The sequence below is a fragment of the Eutrigla gurnardus genome (assembly GCF_963514095.1).
Source record: "Eutrigla gurnardus genome assembly, chromosome: 14".
NCBI classification, from domain to species: domain Eukaryota; kingdom Metazoa; phylum Chordata; class Actinopteri; order Perciformes; family Triglidae; genus Eutrigla; species Eutrigla gurnardus.
Genome location: NC_139937.1, coordinates 12,463,446 through 12,487,475, shown reverse-complemented (window position 1 = coordinate 12,487,475; position 24,030 = coordinate 12,463,446). Strand labels below are relative to the sequence as shown.

At 41.5% G+C, this 24,030-nt stretch overlaps 1 protein-coding gene across 1 annotated transcript; it reads left to right on the top strand.

The window, feature by feature from the left end:
* The first annotated feature begins 444 nt into the window (after positions 1–444).
* Positions 445–20,078, top strand: macf1b (microtubule actin crosslinking factor 1b). Its single transcript, XM_084027251.1, has 40 exons — positions 445–1,215; positions 4,081–4,817; positions 5,041–5,097; positions 5,204–5,374; positions 5,960–6,126; positions 6,237–6,396; positions 6,507–6,591; positions 6,722–6,966; positions 7,845–7,964; positions 8,108–8,215; positions 8,324–8,542; positions 8,919–9,122; positions 9,219–9,450; positions 9,797–10,023; positions 10,119–10,241; positions 10,328–10,429; positions 10,888–10,989; positions 11,132–11,296; positions 11,463–11,618; positions 11,718–11,915; positions 12,286–12,414; positions 12,522–12,692; positions 12,778–12,933; positions 13,038–13,244; positions 13,346–13,465; positions 13,554–13,723; positions 13,808–13,967; positions 14,225–14,419; positions 14,610–14,735; positions 15,068–15,211; positions 15,306–15,494; positions 15,629–15,743; positions 15,903–16,069; positions 16,173–16,335; positions 16,452–16,606; positions 16,700–16,774; positions 16,962–17,079; positions 17,503–17,648; positions 18,016–18,136; positions 18,293–20,078. Exons 2-40 carry the CDS (start codon positions 4,161–4,163, stop codon positions 18,316–18,318), a joined length of 6,351 nt encoding a protein of 2,116 aa, XP_083883377.1. The 5' UTR covers positions 445–1,215; positions 4,081–4,160; the 3' UTR covers positions 18,319–20,078.
* Positions 20,079–24,030: the final 3,952 nt, after the last annotated feature.

Below are 24,030 nucleotides of genomic sequence, written 5' to 3'. Positions count from 1 at the left end.
TTTCACAATGGGGGTCCTTCCTTTGCTTTCCCATGCCAAAAGCAGAGAAAATACTGTGTGTGTGTGTGTGTGTGTGTGTGTGTGTGTGTGTGTGTGTGTGTGTGTGTGTGTGTGTTTGCTTTCAGCGTCTTTGTTTATGGGCCGTAGTTGCAATGGCTGGAACTGAGTTGAAAAGTAATCTGAGATGTTTTACAGTAATTAGTCGTCTTTGTTGCTGCTGTGGAGACTGCTGCACTGACTGTGAATGGGGAAGAAGGGACTGCAAGGGGGTTGGGGGGTGAATGTGTGAGTGGGTGGGTAGCAGGGTGGGTGTGGGTCCCTTCTTTTGTAACCTGCACTTCTCTCCCTCGCCATCGCGAGAGGGAATGGACTGAGGCAGCTGTCACTTAACATGTGAATGTTCCGAGGGCGGCACAGGGGTCTTTAGAAAACTCTCCCCACACCCATCCCATTTTTCAAGCTAAAGCAGCATGGAGTTTCTGAACCACAGTCGGACCCAGAGGAGGGGCTTTGTTGGGTGAGAAGGGGAGTGAGAGGAAAAAGCTTGGGGAAGGTAAAGGGGGCACTTTGCCGCCTCGCTGCCCGGTACAGGAGCAACCTGAGCAGCAGCAGCAAGAGCGCTGGTGAAAATGCCACCGAGTTGTCGTTAGGTGGAACCGGCTCAATCTGACCTTCATGTGAAAACTGCTCTTGGCTGGGAACTGTGGGAGTTCAACTGAGCCGTTGGAATACATTGTCTCCATCTGGGCGCACTATCCCATCGGCGGCGTTAACAAGGAAGGAATTCCTCTATCACAGCTCACACAACAAAGAAGAAAGGGAGAGGAGCAGAGCTGGTGGGAGGAGAAGTGAAGTGAGGGGAGGGGAGGGGTGCACTGCGAGGGGAGAGGAGGACATTGTTTGCCTGTGACTGTGGGCAACGGAAAAGCATGAGTTATCAGGGCATGTGTGAGTGTGTTTAGAAAGTGTGTTTGTTTGTGAGCATGTGTGAATGAGTGGACTTGATGGATTGTGCATCGGAGGGAGTATGCATGTGAGTGTGTGTGTGTGTGTGTTTGAGGAGTGTTCATTTTTGGGATGTTGGAGCTGGTAGGCCATTCAAAGGATGCTCAAACAAAGCTGGATTTTCCCCCTCCTTTCTCTCCTTTTTTGAATGGTGATTGAGGACTGGCTGGATTCCTTTACTCACGCTGTTTGGCCCAACTGTGCTTCAGGGTAAGTGGGATTCACGTAAGCTTCAAACCGCCAAAACTGCCAGTAACCCAGGATTGGCTCAGAGAGGGAGTTTGATTTTGGACTTTGTGGTTAAGGGAGCCATGTGTCAGTGAACGCGTTGTGGCTGGGAGATTTTCAACACTTATTCTAATCAAATGAAAAGTACAAGTGCATCAGGCAATGAAATATTCCAGTAGTACATGGATCATTCTGATGTAAGTAGATTTCCTTCAGTTCAACAGTTTGTTCTTTGTAAACATTCATTTTGAGACGCCATTTTCAGTAACTATTAATTTTGCAAAAGCCATGCTGACATTTGATTCTCCACAGTAGAACAGCGTTGCATGTTTAGAGGGCTGTCTTTGAGATGAGCTTTTACCATATCCACCCTAAAATGTTATGAGTCTCACGGGTGAATGCACAGCTGCCATCCTTGATTAGGGACCACTACCATGATTACTACTTCAGGACCACCCTTAACAGAGGCAGACACACAGCAGTGACACAACATTATGGCACTCTACTGTTGTGATTGATGGTTATTGTTGGGCTACTAATTACAAACCCACCCTCACAATGCTTCTTGTATCATGTAAATGAGTCAGGCGATGCAATTCATAAGACGCACATTAAATCTTTTGTGAAGTATTTTGATATTTAAGGGTGTTTCTCAAAAGCGAATACAAACATCTCCCATTTGAGATTTAGAGAAGAATTAGATATTAAATGTGAAACTGATGTATTTGCAAAGAAAGGCATATGATTGTTGTTCACATGCTGTTTGCATGGAGAAGCTCCTATTCTGTGGTTGTAATCAAATTCATCAGGAAATGGACTGCGGTGTGTCATGTGTCATAAATCACTGTTGAGAGCAGAGAAAGGGCTGGTCTGAATTAAGGGCCATTTCAAAATAGGTTAAGTAATGGAATGGGGAGGTCATCCGCAGAATGAGTTAAAAGGTGGAGTGGTTCATCTGGTCCTCCTTCGACTGTCATTATGCTTGGCTTGGGGTATTTTGTGAGGGTTTCGCTGGTTTGCTTTGATTGTAGAATAATGTAGGTCATAGTATTCTTATATTATTTTATGTGAGGATATCAAAATGATTACAATTACTTTTATTTCAAAAAGTATGTTGTATATCAGCATCTGAATGACCCAGTCTAGTAGACATACAGATAACTACATTTGCATATTTATTTTAATAAACTCTAATGAGACTACTCGGCATTAACCCACATAATGCATGTTTCTGTGAGGTCATCATAAATGCAACTGTGCAATTTAGCAAACGACCACACATGCGCTGCAGTAACCAGACACGGCACGCCCTCACTCTTGAATTGTTAACCCATACGAACACGGCCACAGACGCTGTCTCTGCCCTCCTCAGGAGACCGCTGGGCAGTGATCTGAGCTAACTGGGTAATCATTGATCCTGAGGCCAGGGCTTTGTCTGGGCACCACTCTCTGATCTGACTGTGTTCTCCCCTGTGGATCCGCTGACTACATCATCTGCTCTGCAGACTTGCATGATGTAGGTAATTACTAGGCTAATGTACATGGAGCCATCATATCAAACTAGGTCATTTTTGGATTCTCATTCAGTTAAAAGCCGTGACATACCATAATTCTAAATGAGTTTGGCAGACATACACAAGCCAGCAATATTTGATTAAAATGGTATTTTGTAGCACATTGTCTTTGTGTCTCGCCTCTGGCAAAGAGAGCTGCATGTTCAGCATCATTTTGTCTGCCGACAGCATGCCTGCTACATGTAACTGTAACCATACAGCTCTATAAATCTGACTCTTCTGCTTTTTTCAACAAGAAAAATAATCCTCCTCAGTTGTTTTAGGAGCCAACATCCCAATTTCCACTTTGTTGACCCATATTAGCCCCCCCCCCCCCCCCCCCCACAGATCTTTAGTCAAAAAGCATGACCTGAGGTGACCTGTATAATTCTGAATGGACCAGTCCAACCGCACCTCAGAGGGAGGACCCAGCCAGACAGGAACCCTCCCTAAGACCTCCTGATGGGTTCACCTCAGCTCCTCCAGACCAAGATAATTACATTCACCTTTAACCCTTCTGTCAAAACAATGAAGGCACAGAGCTGAGGGGGAAGCAGACGGGCTGACAGTCACTGCCAATGACAGTCTTTTCAGTAATATACACATTTGAATCAAACAATATGCTGGGATCATTGTCTGATGCAGTGGTGTAGTAGTGAGATAAATGCCCTGTATCATCCTAAAAGATACTGCACATGTAGCTACTATTAATACTGTTGACTGCTGCTTTTTTTCCTAACTACCCCCCAATGCCCCCATGGCACTCTGTGTTCCTACCCCCCCTCTTTTTGTCACCCTTGAGAAATGAGGCGATGTCTGCGTTTTTATGGCTGTCATATTTGATCAGATCCTTAGCGGGTTTCCCAGGACTCAGTCAGAGAAAGAGCTGGCTGTCTGCCACCGGCTCTGCGTGCCAGGCTCAACAGTGGGATCCTCGACAGGCCTGTCACATTGATTTCTAAGCCCAGAATATTTCTGTTGGTGATGTGCGATAGATAGGGAGCATGTGTCTATGTGGTCTAAAGGAAGACAAAGGGACGGAGAATATCCAGGCCAAGTATCTCTTTGGTCTTTTATTGCCAAGAAAAGGGCAACGTTGGCACACAAATGTAGCATTTAAAGGATCTGAGAGACTTTTATCTCATAGCAGTTTCCTGAAGATGTATGCTGTGGCAGTGCATAGTGACTTTAAAACAGGGAAGTTGTGCTTTTAAAGAAAGAAGATGAGTGGTATATGTTTGTTGATTTACTTGTTGACTGCATGATGACCCAGAGGCCCCTTGTCTTATTTTAGGTAGCTGAAGGATCTTCCGCATGCATGGCCGAGGGGCCTTACCTCACCTCTTACCTCACTAGCCACTGGGCTGAAGGATTATGGGTAACCTCGTCAGCCGGCCCAGCTGCCTGGGCCAGAAGTCCAAGCATGTGAGGTCAGACGAGGACTTCCTGAAGGAGTGCTACCAACGACGAAGAGAGTGGCAGCCCCCGGTGCAACATGTGGAGGCCAAACCAGAAGTGGTGGTCAAAGCCAAAGCAAGCGAGGATGCACACAAGGAAGGAGAGCTGGACGGAGAAAAGGAGGAACAGGGAATTGATCATAAGAGGGAGGAGGAAGTTAATACTCCCATTTCGGACAAACCCCTCCGCAGCTCTCCCACCTCCACAATCAGGAGCTCCAGTACGCTGGATAATGCCTGGCACAGCAGCCCTTCTCCGATAAAAACATCCCGAAATGGGTCACTAACAAGGAGGGCAGTGCCTCCGGAGTTTACCAGATCCCCCTTGGCTCACCCGGACAGGAGCGCTGCAGAGAGGAGGGCCAGCTTCCAGAGGAGAGACTCCAGAGAAGGAAGCCCCTGGTCCTGGAAGACTCTGGCATCACGTGAGGTCACAGAGGTGACGGAAGTGACAGAAACGGTGGTGACGGAAATTGTGGAGGTGACAGAGTATCCGTCTGGAGATAAGGGAGGGGACCCCATTGTCACCAGAACTGTTAGAGTCCTGAACGGTGTCGCCGAGGAACTCGCTGAGGTTGATAAAAAAAAACACCAACTTTCAAACACCACAAATCTCACCTCTTCTGTCAATTTCATGCTTTGCTCTTCTCATCTGAACTTCCAAATATCACCTATTCTCATCTAGACTCTTTCTTTCAAAGTGATGTTTTGTCTTTATGACATTGGGTGGTTCTATAATATAGTGAAGCAGTGATTTTATTAATTAAAACATCATGTCGACTGACTTTTTTTTGCAGCTCCAAAGTGATGGACACTCAAGCTCAGATCAGGATTCCAGCCTGGATAGATGGAGGGTATGGTTTTACCCGTAACTCTATTCTGCTTGTGTACAGTAAAGATCATATTTCTTGCTGACAGTATTTTCATTGAGCTAATACTTTTGTTATCATCTCTCTTAAGGGAACAAGATCTGCCTTGGCACTGAGGGATGTGTCAACAGATTCTGAGACAGCTCTCCAAAACCTGGAAGCTTTGCTCACATGGGTCTGTGAAATAGAGGAACTCACAGCCAATCAGAAACCCCCATCCTCGGAGGTCAAAGTGGTGAAAGCACAACTCCAAGAACAAAAGGTATCACCTCATTTCTTGTTCCAAAAAACATCTTTCGTAGTGGGAATACACCTGGAATGTTTAGCTAAAGAAAGGTGCGGTGAGGTCATGGAAAATGCTCAAATGCTTCCTTTACAATATAAATTCAGTTGTATTCAGCAGTGAATGGGTGGCGTTCATCGTCTCAATGAGCTTCTGTGAGTCTTTGTGAACATTGTCTCGGGGTATGAAAAAAACAAGGTAGTCTCTCAGCTTTATTCACACCCATTGTGAGCTCTTTGGATGAGGTGAAACCTGCCTGACTCCTGACAATGTAAGGTTGAAACACGAGACAGGGCTTCCTCCGCACTGACCCAAAGGCAGACAAAACAAGAATGGGGCCTTGATGGATGTGAATTCTTACTGGAAGCAATGTAATTTCTCTGAAATTTAACCTCAAATATAAGGTAAACATTTTCTGTTGTACTGATGAGAACTGGTTTACTTTAATATGGAAGAGTCTAAAGGAGAGCTTCGACATATTTAGAATTTCAGTTCTTATTCTTGAATCTTCTGTCTTTCTACAAATAGGAGTCAATATCCTCCTTTTATAATCTTCTTTTACAGCTCCTGCAGCGCCTCCTAACAGACCGAAGGCGTAGTATGGACTCCATAATGTTGGAGGGTCCTCGGCTAATAGAGGCCCACCCAGGAGAGGAGGGGGAGGAGGAAAAAGTCAAGCTCGCCACTCTTAAACAGAAGTGGGAGGCCTTACAGCTGGGAGCAGAGCAAAGGTCAGCTCCCTTGACTGGCGATGGCACAGTGACAATGTGCCAAGGCTTGCTGCATGATACAATTCTGACTCACTGATGGTAACAATCAGTGGACATTTTGTCGTTGGTAGGAGAGCGAGTCTGGAGCTCATTCTGCCCAGGGCCAAGTTATTCCAGGAAGGAGTCGACAGCTTGCAACAATGGCTCATATCTGTGGAACAGGCCCTAGCTGAACTACGCAACGCGGAGAGAGTGATGCTGCATGTCCCAGAGGCCACAGACAGGGCCAAGGTTGGAAATCTACCATGTATGGTTCAACTGCATGTACAGTTTATTGAAGGTGCATTGTGTTCTTTGAGTAGAGAATTATAATTTTGACATGTTTTCACTTTCTTCTTTAGGCTGTTGTTGAAGAGATTCAAGTCAAAACTGCTGAGCTCGGGAAAATACAAAAGTCGGGACATGATCTGATGGAAGTGATTTCAGGTAGTTGGATAAATATTTGTTTTGTAATATCAATACATACTCATGCATTTGTTTTTTTGTGAAGTCTGATACATTTACAACAGATATCGGAAGTGAATGAAATACGCTCAATGGTTTGTCTTTGTTTCAGAGGAGGAAGCCCAGCAGGTGCAGGAGAAGATGGATGCGCTGCGTATCCGTTGCTCTGTGCTCAGTCTAAGCAGTCTGGATGTGCTGCAGAGGCTGGAGCAGGCCCTGGAGGCCACCAGTCGCTGTACCTCCAGCCAGGAGGACCTCCACCTGTGGCTGGGCCGCATCGAGAGGGAGCTCCTGGGGGCAGCAGGCGTGCAGACACAAGCTGGAGATGCAGTACTCTGCACGGCTGAGAGACAGAGGGTAATGCTGCCACACTTTCCTCCAATGAATCAATCTGATGCTTTAGCAGTAGCTGAAGCCTGCTCGAAATGTCACTCCATGTCGCTAAATGGCATCACATACAAATAGCTAATTTCTGAGTAGCATACACATTTGTAGAAGCTAACATTCATTTATAGAAAGGGGTAGGGCCTTATAAGTGTTTACACTTGTCACATTGTTTGCTGTTAATTTTTATTTATCTTATTATTTGTTATGTTTAAAATAAATCTTAACAATAGCTAGCTAGCTAGTTACCTAATTTGCTATAAAAACGTCTGTTCAAGGGAACATTGTTGACTTGTGAAGCTAGCAAGTAATTTGTTTTTCCAGAGTAAGAGCTTGATTTTCTAATTAAAAGAGGGACCAAACCAGTCTATGTATCTTATTTCTTGTTAGCTATGTGAGCATGTTTATATGTGGCCATCACTTAAATGCTTTGTTTGAAATTGCATATTTATGTACTGCAGACAGCCTACTAAATTAACAAAGATAGTACCAACTTTTTATACCTGAGTTTATTTATTTACAAGCAATAGCCATAGGCCTGTTTGACACATCACCAAAATATATATTTTTTTATTTGCTATTGTGTATGTTCTATTGCTCTTTTTATACACTAATACTTGAGTTCTTTGAACATGAAATAATAATTTGTACACTGGTACCCATCATATTATTTGATCTAATTACAACTCTTGTATAACACACGTACTGCCATTATATAATTCCAGTGGTGTTTTCAGAAATAATAGTATCGTTTTTCAAATATGATAATGTCATAGTATAATATATGTATGATAATTATATTAAAATTATTATTATTAATGCTTTGCTCACCTTCATTATATTCCCATCAGCTGGAACAAGCAGTGGTGAAGGAGATGGCATGGTTCAGAGACACAGCGCTGAGTCTTGAAAAGCTGAAGACCATTCATCTGGATCCAGAACTCATAGCAGAACAACTCTATGAGCAGAAGGTCAGGACATTATAACTGTTAACTAATGAACATAATAAATATTTTTCCACTTTGAATTTTGAAAAAGCACATTTTTAGAAATTCATTTAAGTGATTTTTGGTAAGTGATTTTTTTTTATTTTTATGTATAATCTGCTGAATAGATTTTGGCAGTGGAGATTCTCCAACACAGGTTCAACATTGAGAAGATGGTGAAGATTGCTGAAATCTTGCTGACATATAGTGATGAAGGAGAAACTGGCGATTTGCAGGTATTCTCCATACTTCATTTCATGCAATTTACTGGCAAAGCAAACTAATGTACTTTGAAGATGTTTATATTTAAATTGTATTTATTTTTCTGTCACCTCTCTATTCAGACCCCTCTGGACGCGTTACAAGAACAATGCAACATCACCTCAGCCACCAACTCCCATGTGGTCCTGCAGCTCGAGCACGCTCAATCACTTCTTTTGCAGTTCTCGGAGGGCTTCGCTGAGGTTTCGCCGTGGCTTGAAGAAACTGAATCCCTAATTGGCCAGCTCTCCCTGAGCACAATTAGCTATGAGGCATTTCGGGAACAACAGGACCTCTTACAGGTAGAGGGAAGCTGCCATTAGAGTGCCAGCTATTCTTTCTTGTCTTTATCATGACTTTTCTTTGGCCAGCTCAACAAAGAGTCCTTTTATACTTCACAGTCTAGTTCCTCTAGGTGAGTGAGCTCTTCTGTTCAAGTACAGTTCATTCATGTTATCTACTTCCTGCAATGGTTACTTTACCACCTGTGAACTATAATCGCATTTCAATTTTGTCAGGTATGCCACGAAAAGTGAGACGAAGGTTTCTTTTGGGGATTTTTTGGGGCAAACTTCCTCTATCCATATTAAGGATTAAACTAGAATATTTTTCTTTATGAAAAAGGTCTGCTCTCCACATCGAATTAAACCTTTCTTTTTTTATCTCCTTTCTCTTAAGGGTCTGAGGGAGTCTATAGCAGAACATAGACCCTTGATTGCACGCTTATGCTCTCTGGCAAAACGCTTGTCAGAACTAAACCCCACTCAGGGGGATGAGTACTGTCAAAAGGCAACAGAGGCCGAGGGGAAGCACAGAACCATCAGAGACCGGGTCAGAGAGACTGCTAATCTTCTAGAAGAGTCATTGCCTCGATTGACGCAGGTAAAACTGCTTGACAATACAAAAAAATATCTAAATAACTATACCCTTTGAAATGAAGTGTATTACACACAACCGTATCTTTTCTTGTATCATTAGCTGAACGAGAGGATGACCCTTATCCGAGAGACTCTTGACCGCCTGCGCAGTCGCATACAGACTCCCACCTCTCTTCAAGGCCTCACCCCAAGGATCCAGGAGCAGCTGCAGGACAATAAGCACACACTGGCCGAGCTGTCCAAGCTTGAGCTGGGCCTCGGCAGCGTCAAGACACAGGCATGTGAACTGCTGGCTAACACGCAGGCAGCTGGCGATGGATCCGTCGGCACAGGTAAGGATCTAGTATATCTAAAGTATATTTATTACTACATGGGGCTACAAGTAAATTATAAGTGGATTTTAAATTGAACTTTACATAGTGCTTTTCTAGTCTTCGGACAACTCAATGCGTTTTACACTTCATCCCACAATGTACCCATTCATACACTGATGGCAGAGGGGTTCATTATCTTGCCCAAGGACACTGGACATGCTCACTGGAGGAGCCGGGGATCAAATCATAGATCTTCCAACTGGTTGACGACCCACCTATCTGCTCACAGTCGCCACAGTAGCAAGTTGCAACACTTCTGTGGGAAAAGGTCTGATTCTAAGCAATATCCCTGTTCTATACTTAGCAATCCAGGAGCGAGTGTCCAGCTTGTCCCAGCTGTGGGACGAGACACATATCCAAGCCCAGGAGAGGGAAAGCTGGCTGCTCAAACTCATGGATCTGGCATTGAAATTCTGGAGTGACGTCAGCGACGTCACGGCTGCTCTCAATGATGCTCAGCAGGCAGTTTTGGATCTTAATGCAAGTCTGACAGACTCCGAAACGATGCGCCAGAGCCTTGAAACCATGCAGGTTTGTCTGGAAGCTCTTAATGGAATTATGTATGAGAAACCCACATTGTGATATAAAAGACACAATATAACCTTTTCCATCTTTTCAACTTATAGACTGTCAGGGAGGATATTGACAGTTTACAGGGAGATCTGGATACCCTTGGTGTTTTGGGAATGGATCTAATGTCAGCGTGTGGCGATACAGACAAACCAGATGTTACAAAGAGCATGGATGAAGTAGGAAATACTTTTGGATAAGAAAATAATGTTGAACTCATGATGTTGTGTAGTTTTAAAAACCTTGTCTCTTTTCTATCTCAAAGCTTTATTGCACATGGAACAACTTGAGCAAACTGTGGAATGAATGTCACATAAAGCTGGAGGAGTCCTTGCTGTTGGCACTACATTATCAAGACACAATGCAGGTTTGTGTCTAAATACAGTATATTTGCATATGCATACCCATAAACTAACAAATATCTCATAGTCAGGATCAAAGCCAGATCACACAGGACACGTCGGCCTCCCCTGCCTGACTCAAGCAGGGTTGTGGCATTCTGCCGAAGACAAAACGAGTCTTTTATTTTCTTGCAGTCGACAAGACAGATTCAGTCTCTTACTCCCTGTAGTTTTCCGTTTGTGTGACCAACAGTTAGTTTGGCCCTTTGCCAAAGGCAAATTAATTCAATGGTGCAGAATGTGTGAGAGAGTGAAAAGAAAACTATGCAAAGTGTATTTAGATTTATTTACCAACATAACATGTTGCTGTGAGGAACATTTCTTGTTTTTGATGTTAAATCACAAAGCATGGCTGGAATTCATTGCTGAATAGTTGAACAGTTTATAATTTTTTGTACACACTCTGTACTTGGTCTGCTAATAGGGTCTTTTTGAGTGGTTGAAGTCAGCTGAGCTGAGGTCTACTGAAGAGTTCATGGTAGGAACTGACCTGGAATCAGTCAAAGATCAGCTACGTGACCTCAAGGTGAGTTCATACGCTGAAGTGCAACCGTAACCAGCAATGATCAACGTTTCTTCTCAATAAGTATGTTTGTCTCATCTCATCATGTGTGTTCATGACAATAATCATTTGCAAACATATATTCTGTCTTTATTCTGTCCCTCAGGAATTTAAGCGAGAACTTTACCAGAAGAAAATAGAGATAGAAAGCCTGAACCATCGTTTTGTCTGCCGGCTGTCTCCTGACTCGGAGCGTCCAGGCTCCGTCTCCCCGCTGTGTGACTTCAGACTGCGCTGGGACAGCTTGGAGTCGGAGACTGTCAGCAGACAGGTAAGAATATGCAAGCAGATATCCATTATATGCACAATGTCACCATGATAGTCATTAAAATGTATGTTTCAACAACATAGAGCTGCCCCAGTGCTACTACATTTAGCTGGGAAACTGTTCAAAGTAAATATCAATATTTTGCTTTTTTTTCCTGTGCGGACATCAGCATCAGCTGGAGTGTGCTCTGCTGGGTCTGGGTCAGTTCCAAAACACACTGGATGAGCTGCACACATGGCTTTCCCGAACCGCTGAACAACTGCAGGGCAGCCGGCCTATCAGCATCGACCTGCAGGCCTGTGAAATAGAGCTGGCCAAACACAAGGTTGGTGGTGGCCTAAATAAAATTTAAATAGTCAGTTAAATAGTCAGCTGCCAACACCGCCAAGCAATACATTATATTTATGCTTCTTCCTCCTACAAGGTCTTGCGCAACGATGTCATGTCCCATGTTCGCACGATGGAGTCCCTGAACCAGGCTGGCAGGGGGCTGCTGGAGGTTGGGTCCGCGGACAGTCCACACGGTCTGCAGACTCGGCTGGAGCAACTCAATGACAGCTGGGAGTTTGTCCGCTGTGAGACTGAACGCAGGCAGCTGGAATTAGAGAACAGATTGAGTCAGGTGAAGAAAAAAGGTCTTCTATTTTATTAAGTAGCAAGTAGAATAGTTAATGACTACAGTACATTTTTATGCTATATATTAGGCAGCTGCATTTTACATTTTTTCATCACGTCATCATGGCGCCCTCTTGTGGTGATTGTAATCAATATGTGTGAAGGCAAGTCCACATCATACTTACAGCTTTTGTTATCATAAATGATGGCAACGCTTAAAACCCAAACCATATCTATAAATAAAAATACATTGTAATAATATTTCATCGTCCACTTATGGTTTAATAAAATATGATACAAATGTTGATGACAATTCATATGCATAACCAACCCCCTGGAGACGTTTCACTCACTCTGTTTAGTTTTTTTCCTTTCAGGTACAAGATGTTACGATGGAGATTCAGGATCTCCTGCAGTGGCTGGACAACACAGACCTGAGATTGTCTTCCTCTAAAACCATGTGGGGTATGCCGGACTCTGCCAGCGAAAGGCTTAATGCACACTTGGTAAAAAAGACCAGACTTTTTACTCTACAGATAAAAAGATATGCAAGAAATGAAAAAAAACGTCTTTTCTAAAGACTAATGTCTGTCTTCTTCTCACCCTCAAAAAGGAGTTGTGCAATGAGATGGAGTCAAAGCTCCACGCCTACACAGATGTAAAGAATGCCATCCACAGGATGCTGGAGAGCAGCGACGTTGTGCGTGGATCAAGCACCGAGCACAGTTTATGTATTCTTGAACAGAAATGGGCGTCGGTTTACAACAAAGTCCATGAGCGAAAGGTTATTTCACCCTTAATGTGTCATCCTATGGATTTATCATTCATTTAGGGCATGATTCTATCTGATTGTCATGCTGTTCCCACAGGCAAGGCTTACAGAAGGATTGGGTCTGGCCAAGGACTTCCACAGTAACGTCCAGGAACTTCTCACAAAGATGAGCAAGTGTGAAGAATCTATTGGGCTTTTTCCTGCTCCCAGCTTTGTCCTGGACAAAGTTTGTACTCAACTGCAGGAACACAGAGTAGGTCTTTTTACATCTGCTGTAGACTTTCTATCTCCGCTCTAGATCCACAGCATACTTGGAATTATTCATCTTTGCTTCATGAAATACTTTGATTTGTACAGGCACTGGTCAATGAGGTGAAGGGTTACGGTGAGAAGAAGACCTCAGTGGAGAGCACAGCCCGCAGGCTAATAGAACTGAGCAGGAAGGAAGACTGCGATGTCATTCATAACCTTATCATGACTGTCCAGGATCGCCACAAAAAGCTACAGCAGCGTGCCTCAGAAAGAGGCAGGATGCTGGAGGAGGTGAAAAAGAATGCCAAACAGGTATACAACAATGACCTCCATCTTTTTTTGGACTTAAGGTGTGACTTGTGCCACCCAGAGGAGCTTGATTACAATATCTGTCTTTATTTGTCATGTTTCAGTTTAATGAAACGTGGCGCCTGCTACTGGACTGGATGACGGAGGTAGAACAGACATTAGACACGCATAAAGAGATTGCTGTGTCCCACGAGGAGATCAAACAACAACTGACTGAACAGAAGGTGCAGTCGGCGTCACAGTGTATACAACATGGTTTAAAATGCTCTATTTCTTTTCCGTGCCGTCACTGATCACTCGTTTTCTAATCAGGAGTTCCAGAAAATGCTGAGAGCAAAGAGGCCCATGTATGAAGCAGCATCGAAGAACGGACGCAGCCTTCACGCAAGAGCTCAAACGGGCCATGATAGACAGCATCTGGAAAATCTGCTGGCTGAACTCAAAGACACATGGGACACCATCAGTGGCAAGTCTATGGAGAGGTATTGATCTGTATTTACATTCATAATTCCTAGCTAGTATTTAAAAAAAAATCCCAATCTTGAATTGTGCTTTGCTTCTCTCAGACAACACAAGTTGGAGGAAGCGCTGCTTTTCTCAGGTAGATTCACTGATGCTCTCCAGGCACTGAATGACTGGCTGTATAGAGCGGAGCCCCAACTAGCTGAGGACGTTCCCGTTGGTGGAGACAAAGACAAGGTCAACAACCTGATAGACAAACACAAGGTACAACACCCAGCATGCATTTCAACAGTTTACAGCTGCTATGTATATGTCATATCTACAATTAAAACGCAGGATTCATGCTAAATTGTGTTGTATTTCTGTGAAATTCATTTTGCTATTAAAAATATGCTAATTTATTTACAGGGATTGTACTATTAGGTTGCTACATGTCTGTCTTTGCATGGTGTATTTTTTGCCCCACAATGCTGTCTTGCAGTGAAATTGCAGTTTCTTAGCAAACATGTGCTTTCTCTTAGGCTTTCCAAAAGGAGTTAGGAAAGCGAGCCGGGTGCATCAGGACCCTAAAGCGATCTGTGAGGGATCTGACGAGGAGCAGCACAGCCGACGCCCACTGGCTGCAGGAGCAGATGGATGAGCTGGAGGGCCGCTGGGAGGCTGTGTGCAAGCTTTCCGTCAGCAAGCAAGACAGACTGGAGGCTGCACTTCAGCTGGTAGTTGGAACAAACAATAAAGATAAAATAGCTTGTATTCTCGTAGAAACTGTAGTCATTGCAAAATACAGTCTTAGTCTAAAATTCAGGTTGCTGTGGTCATGACTGGCTGATATCTGACCATTTGTAAAGGTTGATAAGCAGGACCAACCCCTGCTCTCACCTTAATCTTTGTCTTTGTTCTTGTTAGGCTGAAAAGTTTGATGGCCTTGTCCACTCTTTCATGGAGCGCCTCACTGAGGCAGAGAGGACACTGAAATACGGGGTGATACCAGAGGTGGAGGACGGCTTGCTTGCTTTTAGCAAACAACACAAGGTCAGTATAATGTGATGTTTTTACGATTCCCTATAGGGAAATACATTTTTCTTCAGGAGAGGTCAAAGGTCAGGGTTGACTACAGAGCAACAAGTTGGAGCCGATAAGGAATCAGTTTTTTTCAAGGGCCGCTAAGCAGGCTGGCTATTTGTCGACTTGAACCCATTCAACCAGTTGAAGGATGGATACTCCACCAGTAGTTATAACCTCGCTGCCACACACTGTTTAATGCTTCTAGAATTGAAATTACATGCTAATGGTTCATCCTGCATGAGAATCTGTGTTTTACTGGATAAAATGCTGAATAAATCCCTTTTCTTCGCCTCTCTAAGGAATCAATGGAATCCTTGAAAGCTCAGTCAGTGGAGTTACAAAACATCCAGCGTCTGGGTGAGGAGATCCTGGCCTCCTGTCACCCAGACTCTATCATCACCCTCAAGTCTTGGATCAGTGTCACCAAGACCCGCTATGAGGAGGTGAGTGCAAATGTTCCCTCGGGATGAATATAGTTGATTACTATTACTTTCATTTAGGTAACTGAAAAACTCTCACTGTTTTGTTGTGAGTCAGGTTCAGACCTGGGCTCAGCAGCAGGGCCAGAAGATCCAGGCCAGCTTGGCAGCACTGGAGGCAGAGAAAGAGGAAGTCCAGAGGCTACTGGACTGGATCTCTGCAGCAGAGGAAGCCCTAAACCTCAGAGAGCAGGAGCCTCTGCCGGAGACCACAGAGCAGAACCAAGAACTGATTGAGCAGCACACGGTACGATTCTTCTCTGTTCTTCTCTTACTGATATTAATACTTTACCGATTAGTACTAAGATGCGTGAATGTCATTCATACAGCAGCATTGGGATGCTTTCACCCAAAACAATTTTGGGTAATTTCTCTCTGCAGGTATTCATGGAGGAGTTGAATAAAAAGTTTCCAGAGGTTGAACATGCCACAAAGTCCTGCAAACACAAGAGCATTTCAAAACAGCACATTTCCCCCAGCAAACGGCCACTCACAAGTAAGCCACCATGAAATAAGTATCGTGACATTCTGCTGAAAGTTGTTGTAAAAATAAGCTTGACAGCCTGATGTTGATCTCACAGCTAATGATGTGTAAAGTAGAAATGATTTTCCCGAGATGGTTCCAGACTCCCACGTTGCTGTTTTCTCCATCCAGAGAGGAGGAGCACTCTCAAGCTGCAGCCCGTTGTACCTATTCCCCTGGAGCACCTCGACCCCCAGACCGTAGAGCTCAGTCAGCTGGTCAGTCAGTGGCAGAAACTCTGGCTCCTGGCGGTGGCGAGACAAACCCGTCTGGAGCAACAACAGCAAACTCTCAAAGAGGTTATTGTTCTGTTTTGAATGGTGGTTGGTGCCATTAGAGTTGAAGAAAAGTCATTTGAGTTCAATCCCTCCAGGATAGATGATGTGATGTTTTGCATTTCAGATGGAAGAGTTCGCAAACTTCGACTTCAATATCTGGAGAAAGCGTTACATGCTGTGGATTAGTCATTTGAAGTCACGGATCTTAGACGTGTTTCGTAGCATCGACCGGGACCAGGACGGACGCATCAGCCAGAAGGAGTTTGTCGATTATGTCCTTGCCTCCAGTAAGTTTGTATTTTTGTCGTTACGGCAATATCTACATTGTTTCCCATATTTACCTGTTGCTGCTGTGTCTGTACAGAATGTCAAATCCCCTTGACTTTACGACTCTCTATTGTAGAATTTCCCACCAACTCTCTTGAGATGAACGCAGTGGCGAACATCTTCGACCAGAACAGCGACGGCTTCATTGACTACTATGAGTTTGTGAGTGCCCTTCACCCGAGCAGAGATCCCTACAGGAGGCCGCTGGATCCAGATCAGATCAATGAAGAGGTATGGCCAGTGTGTGCACCAGAAAACAGACAGATCCATTAGAGTGATTTATTTATTGTGACACTGTCCTTGTTACGCTTTGGCCCTCTTTAGGTGAGTCGACAGGTATCGCAGTGTAACTGTCCAAAGAGGTTCCAAGTGGAGCAAATAAGTGCCAATAGATACAGGGTGAGTCCTTTTTATCGACTAGGATTCAAACATTCTGAAGCTGCTATTATAATTGCAAGTGATACTGTGATTGGGAAGAACATGCCTCACTGAAACATCAGGGCTGTCTTGCAAAAATGTAGTGTGGAGATGCTAAAGCAACATATGCTTCAAAAAGGATAACATGCAATATGTATTTTGTGTGCAGTTTGGAGATTCCCAACAGTTGCGGATGGTTCGTATCCTGCGTAGCACATTGATGGTGAGGGTGGGAGGAGGCTGGACTGCTCTAGATGAGTTCCTGGTCAAGAATGACCCCTGCAGAGGTCAGCAAACTAACTTCCATCCCTCCCAAATCATGATGAAAATCACACATTATTGGTTTAATATGAACATTTTTTAATCGTTTTTTTGTTTGTTTTTTCAAACATTTTACATAATACAAACCCTCTATTTTCACTTTGATGCCGTGTCATCCTACAGTATAGTTGTTGCTAATGTCAGATATTGTTTGTATACATTTAGCATTTTAAAATGATTGAGAATGCATGCAGCTATAAAAACTGCTCAGACATGCCAGGATGTCCCACTGAATTGTTGGTGGTCTAACATTTGAATATAGATATTTTTATTTTTATTTTTGTTTATGTATACAGGGTCTGCTGGCTCTTACAAGAGGAGTGGCTGCTATACATTTAAACATGTTTTTACAGTATTCTGTTAAATCCCCCCTGCTGTGTCACCCACAGTGAAAGGCAGGACCAACCTGAAGATCAAAGAGAAGTACTTGTCTCCTGCAGGAAGCACTTCCAAGGGTTTGACTGTCAGCAGGTCCAACTCCAGCCTCAGCCTCTACAGCAGCGCCTCGGCCCCCACCAGCCCCATGACACGCAAGGCAAGGCACAAGCTGTATCCTGTTATCCTGTAGTTGAGCCAGGTGTTAGTGTTTTAATACCAACATGTCAGGACCACACTGGTTTTGAGGCATTATTGTTTTTACCATAATCACACTTTTCATAATATTGGCAGCCAGGAAGCGTACATATACTCATGGACGAGTCTTGTGCTGGTATACGGAAATGTATTTTTGAGTCTGGGGTGAACTGTCCCTTTAACTATTCAAAATGCTTTATAAACTGATTATCAGGACAGGTTTTAATGTATTTTTGAGGAACAAAACATACACCTACCCACTTTGCATGAGCTCTTAGGAAATATTTGACCTCATCTTACTCTTATTAGTCTATCATGTCTTTCTTTAGGCATTACTCCGCAGAAGTTTCTCAGGTGACCGCTGCATCCGTCCCAGGAGCTCAATCGCTGCTTTGGGGTCTGATCTACAGTTTGCCACAACAGGGTGTGACAACTCTCCCTCACCATCAGGTCAGCCAATCACCTCAGTTCTTTTTAAGGACATTTGCATTTGACAAGGATCCTGCAAAGTACTTTTGTCTCAAAATACGCAAACATGGAAAGAAGTTATAAGTTGAGATAGTGAGTTAACCCCCTTTTCTGTTTTCATTCTTGTGCACCGTCTAGACGAAGCTGAGAGGTTACCCACATGATAACCATGTGTTTGCTGCAATGAACTCAAAACACAGCCTTGGGGCCCCGAAACAGAGTGATAAGCAGAAGAAACGTGATAGAGGGGCCAAAAAAACAAAGCAACGGTCACATCTGAATAGCGGACACTGACAGAAGAGTGCAGCGAAGGTCACTGGAGGCGACACTGAAGGGTCTTTAACTGTGAGGCATCTGTGTGAGGTCCATGTGTAGACAAGGAGGGGGTCAGCAGACTGGAGAACAGTAGTATCTGATTGCATATAGAGTAGGAATGCATGGATGCTTATTGCATGATAGCCAGAGCCTTGCTTAAATCATATTTAGTTCTTTCCCCCTAGCTTGTTATTCTTTTTTTGTTTTTTAAAAGTCAGACGGTACCTGAACACAAGAGAAACGCTCCGTTGTGAGCAGAAATGTGGTGCATGTGATTTAAAAAGGACAACACATTTGTGTGTGTTAAATGTGGTATGTAAATGTTTTTGGACTGTCTGACTTCCCCTACTAGCCTCCAAAAAAACACATATACCAAAACCGTAAGCATGTGAAGGGTACAGTATGCTGCCCTTCTTTTTTGTGATATTATTTTTTTAGTTTTTTTTAATTAATTCCATGAAGATGACGTTGGCAGGGCCACACTGTTTTTGTCTTTCACTTTTTTTGACACCATGTTTTCAATGAATTATGTATTTTTATCCTTTTTTTTTTGTAAGGATGTTTTAAACACTGGAGATTGTGTAATGAACAATGCACTGTCGTTGATTTGTAGAGATTATTTTCTCAGGATTGGTTTTGCCTTTTAAAGTTTGTATTTCTATGGAACATTACTGTGAAGTTGTAGATGTGTTTTTTTTTTTTTTTTTCAGTGTACTTCCTGGGAATGTTTTCTTTAGCACATTCTTTTCATAAATATGCACTTTTTCTTTGTCCGACTTTAAGATAGATTGTTGTTGAAATCTGTCAGTTGTCATGAGTAAGAGAATTAATTTGTCATGAGAATACACTGGAGGTGATATGTCTGGGTTTACATTGTAATTCTTTCTGTGAAATCTACCTTTTGGTTTGCTTGTTTTCTCTTTTCAGTCTTTTTCACCAAACTTTTACTATATATTTTTTACATTTCTGTATTCTGTTTGTGTTTTTCTTTTCTGACCTCCGATCTACTCCAAATTTCTCACAACTGTCTTGATTTTATTACGTTCAAAAGGTGATTAGGGAATGTGTAAAACACTACTCATGATCCTGAGGATACCAATATGCATTGTTTTGGCAAAAAAACACTGAAATACATTTTCTCTGAGAGAGAAGCATCATCAGCTCTACCATCAGTCTACAACAGAGGCTGTTCAGTGTTGCACTGTGCCTGGCTTTCCTGGTTCTATTATAGAGCAGTTAATCCTTCGTAATATGTTATCAGCAGTGTAAAATTACTATTTGTATGTGTACCTTTGTACTAGATATACCTGAGGTTACGTTCCTGATTGCATTTGGTCTATGCAGTTGTCGAAATTTTTTCAAAAGTCAAAAATGTTTTTACATGATGAAGAAGTTCCTTTTCCTCTTAACCTCAGTGCGTTGACGGTTGAAACTTTGACTGTACTGTAAAAACCCAGATTTCACTTCTATTGCTATGCACCCTAATCTTTCTGTACTGTAAATGTTTCTATACCCAGCACTCATTCTAATGTCTAATTTAGGGAAACTGTAGATGAATGTCATTAATAATTTGACGTTCACTTGCATAAAAAAATAAATCATTTTGTAATAAAATAAAAAAGTAAGTGCTGTGATGATTGCCTCAGATTCATGAGCTAGTTTGCCAATAATCAATACTATTGATTATACTTTTTTCAACATGCTCCACATAGAAGGACCCTTAACAGGGGGTTTTCAGGATGTTATTCTGTGACTTATTTTATGACTTTGTTCAACATACTATGACATATTTTATTACTGTTTTCAACATACTATACTATGACTTATTTTATTACTGTTTTCAACATACTATACTATGACTTATTTTATTACTGTTTTCAACATACTATACTATGACTTATTTTATGACTTTGTTCAACATACTATACTATGACATATTTTATGACTTTGTTCAACATACTATACTATGACTTATTTTATGACTTTGTTCAACATACTATACTATGACATATTTTATGACTTTGTTCAACATACTATACTATGACATATTTTATGACTTTGTTCAACATACTATACTATGACTTATTTTATGACTTTGTTCAACATACTATACTATGACATATTTTATGACTTTGTTCAACATACTATACTATGACTTATTTTATGACTTTGTTCAACATACTATACTATGACTTATTTTATGACTTTGTTCAATATACTATGACTTATTTTATGACTTTGTTCAACATACTATGACTTATTTTATTACTGTTTTCAACATACTATACTATGACTTATTTTATGACTTTGTTCACCATACTATACTATGACTTATTTTATTACTGTTTTCAACATACTATACTATGACATATTTTATTACTGTTTTCAACATACTATACTATGACTTATTTTATGACTTTGTTCAACATACTATACTATGACTTATTTTATTACTGTTTTCAACATACTATACTATGACTTATTTTATGACTTTGTTCAACATACTATACTATGACTTATTTTATTACTGTTTTCAACATACTATACTATGACATATTTTATGACTTTGTTCAACATACTATACTATGACATATTTTATGACTTTGTTCAACATACTATACTATGACTTATTTTATGACTTTGTTCAACATACTATACTATGACATATTTTATTACTGTTTTCAACATACTATACTATGACATATTTTATGACTTTGTTCAACATACTATACTATGACATATTTTATGACTTTGTTCAACATACTATACTATGACTTATTTTATTACTGTTTTCAACATACTATACTATGACATATTTTATGACTTTGTTCAACATACTATACTATGACATATTTTATGACTTTGTTCAACATACTATACTATGACATTTTATGACTTTGTTCAACATACTATACTATGACTTATTTTATGACTTTGTTCAACATACTATACTATGACTTATTTTATGACTTTGTTCAACATACTATACTATGACATATTTTGTGACTTTGTTCAACATACTATACTATGACATATTTTATTACTGTTTTCAACATACTATACTGACTTATTTTATGACTTTGTTCAACATACTATACTATGACTTATTTTATTACTGTTTTCAACATACTATACTATGACTTATTTTATGACTTTGTTCAACATACTATACTATGACTTATTTTATGACTTTGTTCAACATACTATACTATGACATATTTTATTACTGTTTTCAACATACTATACTATGACTTATTTTATGACTTTGGTCAACATACTATATGATGACTTATTTTATTACTGTTTTCAACATACTATACTATGACTTATTTTATGACTTTGGTCAACATACTATATGATGACTTATTTTATGACTTTTTTCACTATTTCGACATACTATACTATTACTTTTTTGACACATTAATATGACCTTTTCATGACTTTATGAACTTTTGACTGACATACTATACTGTGACTTTTTTTAGCTAACTTTTTTCAACATACTATACTATGACTTCATTGCTTTTTTCAACATACTATAATGTGCTTTAATAAGAAATTATTGTTGATTGTTAAACCGACATACAGTCCACTAGGTTATCGGATAATTGCTGCCTAGATAAACTTTTAATACAGGTTATTTTAAAAGAGACGATCAGGTGATCATATTCTCAAGCAATTACATTTTTTGTCCATTGTGCACTGTACAATTCATAATTATCTTAATGAATAAAGACAAGTGCCCACCTCTTTTTCTCACTTTTCATCGATGAGTTGCTTTGGTGTGGTTTAACTCTTCACTGATTGGTTAGAGAAATGTTGAGCTTCCTGTCCATGCAAAACAGAACAGAGAGGGCCATTAAACATGAGGGGAAATGCTGTTATATAAAAGCGGTTTTATTGAGGCGTAAAAACGTTTTGAATTGTAAGGAGAGCCTACTGTGAAGGGACAGCTGTTTCCACTTGGTAGTGCCTCCAATTTCCAGTGTCTTCTTCTTCTTCTTCTTCTTCTTCTTCTGCTTCTTCTTTGACAGTTGGCATCCACGCTGTCTCCTTACTGCCACCTTCAGTTCTTATTCCTCCATTCATTTTGAATCTAAAAATGTTTATTCAAAATCGATTGAACAATTTCTCCACATTCTAATATTCTTTTCACATTGTTGACTTCTCTGTCAATATTTAGATTTCTGTGTAAATTGAAGAGATCACAAAGACCTGTTGGATGTTTTCCTATGATGGAAAATGTTGAGGTCACTGTGTTCATTTCTCAAGCTGCTTGCTTGCTCTTTGTGTTTTGTTCCCCGAACTTCCATATTATGTTTTGGATATAATGCTTGAATGCCTGTTCTCCCCTCTGACTTACTAGTTTCGTATCATATTAAATGATAAATTCTCAATGGCACAAATTCGATCTGTGGATCCCCAGCTCAGGTTGCCCCCCTGGCAATGTCTAACAAGTGAACCTTTCAGACTCGCTTACACGTACGTGCAGCACCAACAGCACATATTTGTTTAATCACATAAGCCCTTCTACAGCATTTCTATACAAACATTCACCATGACAGTCTTGAGGTTTTAGCAAAACAACTCTGTCCCGTGGCTGGTCGTCAGTGTATTTGCTCACGAGTTTACACATTTAGGATGAAGCAATATTTTGGAGTGTAGCAGAGAGGTGATGCAATTACGCCACAATAACGTTCACTTGGCTATGCAAACATCCTGCTGTTACAACAGAGACTGTCTGTGTCGACCCTTTCAGTGACATTTCAAGTCAATTAAGCTAATAATTGGACTAAATGTGATGTTTATTCAAAACATTTCAAAGGCCAACTTGCAAACAACAAAACAGGATGAGAGCAATACAGAGAGCAATACTTATTTCCTTGTACGAATGAATCATTTCAACATAAACACTGTTTGGTATTTTGGCATGCAGCAACAAACACTCCGCAATCGCTTTGAACCCACATCCAAAAGCTCTGTAAGCTTTTTATTTCCTGTATCAAAAGGCATTCACGTTGCTGTTACTGGCTCGCAAAGAAACGCTGTTGTTCAAGAAGGGAACATCTAGTACCAGTCAGGGCAGACTCAGAGGTGGGTGCAAGGGTGAAATACTGTGACGTGAGTGCGCAATGGGTGTCATTCATTTGGGCTGGAATTTGTGTTGAACAAAAGTCAGACTGACCTCGATCAAAAAAACACTCAGGACGCTGTCCAAATTAATCTTCTGGTTGGATAAGCTGCCTGTGCTCGCCCCGTACCAAACTGGAGAGAACCTTCATGTTCGTGTAGTAATTGGAAGATATGGTGTGTTCCCTTTTCAGTACTTTCATGCCAGCGTTATCTAAGCTCCATCCATCCATCCTAGATCCGTCCCTTCCTCCCCACTGTCCACATTCCCTTCCTCCACCCACCCCTGCTGCTGAGGACTTTGGTTCCATAACTGGACCCCTGGCTCAGCCCCCTCTGCAGTCACATGACACAGATTCAGAGATCCAGAGTAGTAAATGTGCAAAACCCCGATGTGTGTGTGTGTGTGTGTGTGTGTGTGAACTCTACAC